Source organism: Echinops telfairi, unplaced genomic scaffold (assembly GCF_000313985.2).
Source record: "Echinops telfairi isolate 266 unplaced genomic scaffold, ASM31398v2 ScPeMD7_5805;HRSCAF=6673, whole genome shotgun sequence".
Lineage (NCBI taxonomy): Eukaryota > Metazoa > Chordata > Mammalia > Afrosoricida > Tenrecidae > Echinops > Echinops telfairi.
In genome coordinates, this window is record NW_022109704.1 from 214,905 (window position 1) to 216,938 (window position 2,034).

The 2,034-nt window shown below is 56.5% G+C and overlaps 1 protein-coding gene across 1 annotated transcript; it reads right to left on the bottom strand.

The window, feature by feature from the left end:
• Positions 1–451: 451 nt before the first annotated feature.
• Positions 452–1,390, bottom strand: CUNH1orf68 (chromosome unknown C1orf68 homolog). Its single transcript, XM_004717684.1, has 2 exons — positions 1,228–1,390; positions 452–1,077 (listed from the first exon to the last, which is right to left on the bottom strand). Exons 1-2 carry the CDS (start codon positions 1,388–1,390, stop codon positions 452–454), a joined length of 789 nt encoding a protein of 262 aa, XP_004717741.1.
• Positions 1,391–2,034: the final 644 nt, after the last annotated feature.

The window sequence follows — 2,034 nt, forward strand, 5'->3', positions numbered from 1 at the left end:
AGGCAGGATGTAGCTCTCTGACCTCAGATAAGGCTGATTACGTAGGGATGTGAATCCACGGCATAGTGTAGAAGATGTGGGGAATCCCAGGCTGGGATGTCGCCAGCCTTGTCTGCTTACTCACATCCCTGAGGACTGGTCTTTCCCCTTGCTGAGAAGCAAGAGTAAAAGGGAAAGATTGTTCCTGATAGAGAGCCGTCAACATGGACCAAAGAAAGAGACTGGAGGCCAGTGTGGGCGGTACTCAGAGTTTTATTCTTGCCATCGTTTGGGGAGGATGCTCACAATGGCAGGCTGCCTTAATAACGAGGTGAAACACAGAGGGGAAGGAGCGAGATTCTGCTGTTACTCGGAGTGGGCAGAGATGGGTGAATGTTCCAGAAGGGGTAAGTGGAAGACAGCAGGCTGGAGCGGAGCCAGTGGATTCTGGCGTGGGGCTGGCTTCCTGTGTTTAACAGCAGCAGTCATCCTCATGGTCACAGCAGGCAGGACCTCGAGAGCTCATGGGGATAATCCCCAAGCAGCAGCACCCAGAGTCACAGCAGCCCCCGGAGCTGCAGCATCCGGAGCTGCAGCCCCCAGAGCTGCAGCCCCCGGAGCTGCAGCACCCAGAATTGGCACAGCCACCAGAATATCCTGTGCAGCAGCCCTGGGGCCGCTGGACCCAGCGTCGCAGGGGGCTCACTCCGAAGGTGCGGGGAGCCAGGCAGCAGTAGCTGGTGGAACAGGGAGCCGAGCAGGGGTCAGGGACACAGTACAGGCCTCCTGAGCCCTGCGTCATGCCACTTGCAGGACGCTGCACGTAGTAGGTCTGGGCAGGAGAAGCATACTGGGTGTAGTATGTCTGGGTCTGGCAGGGAGCCGGGCATTTCACATAAGTCTGAGTCTGGCACGGAGCTGGGCACTTGACGTAGGTTTGCGTCTGGCACGGGGCTGGGCATTTCACGTAAGTCTGAGTCTGGCACGGAACTTGGCACTTGACGTAGGTTTGCGTCGGGCAAGGGGCTGGGCACTTCACATAAGTCTGAGTCTGGCAGGGAACTTGGCACTTGACGTAGGTTTGTGTTGGGCATGGGGCTGGGCATTTCACGCAGGCTTGGGTCTGGCCGATAGCAGGACCCAACACACCAACAGACTTGCCCGAAGCAGGACCCGGCACACCAAAGGTCTGGCCCGAAGCAGGACCCGGCACACCAAAGGTCTGGCCCGAAGCAGGACCCAACACACCAACGGTCGGGCCTGAAGCAGGACCCGACACACAGACAGTTTGGGTCTGGCATGGGGCTGCACATTTCACTGCGCTGCTTTTCGAGCTTTGTCCCATCCCCAGTCCTGAACCTTTCACGCAGGATTGAGGGAACTGCTGCTGCTGCTTCTGTTGGTCACACATGTTGCTGTGGGTTTGTGAAATCTGGGAGGGAAAGAGGTTCCATCAAAACTTTGAAACTAGGAAGGTCTCCAGTGAAACCTCCCACCCACCCTTCGCGATCAAGTTGGGTCTGTAAGCAGTGACCTTGTTGTGTCCACAGGCTGTACACCTGGCAGCATTTAGAACGGCCTCCAAGCCAGGGAGTCTGGGCTCAGCTCTGTGCTTATTCCTGGCTGGATGACCTTGGACAAACGACCTCTTACCTCTGGGCCTCAGTTGCCACCAGGAAAAGAGGTTTCATAGAATAATGTCTGCCTTTTTGCCTGCCCCATTCTCTGAGCCTCCTCTCTTCTTACTCCTTCCAGATGCCACATTACAAATTAGCCTTGAGAAATCGTTCCCCAGCTGATTTCCCCTTGCCATTGATGCCCTCCAGGGCAGCTCTCCTCCTACCCAGTCAGAGAAGCCCCGCTGAAGGCCAAGTGCTATCAGTGGAACCCTGAGCCAGCGTGAGTCTCCACTGGAGCCTGACAAGGAGCAAAGCCAAAGACCAGATTGGGATGTCCCCACTGTTTGTGCTCTTTGGATCATCTGGACCATCACCATCACCTCTTTGGCCCATGGACCCCAGAAAGGGCTGCACACCTGTAGTCAGAGCGAGAGAG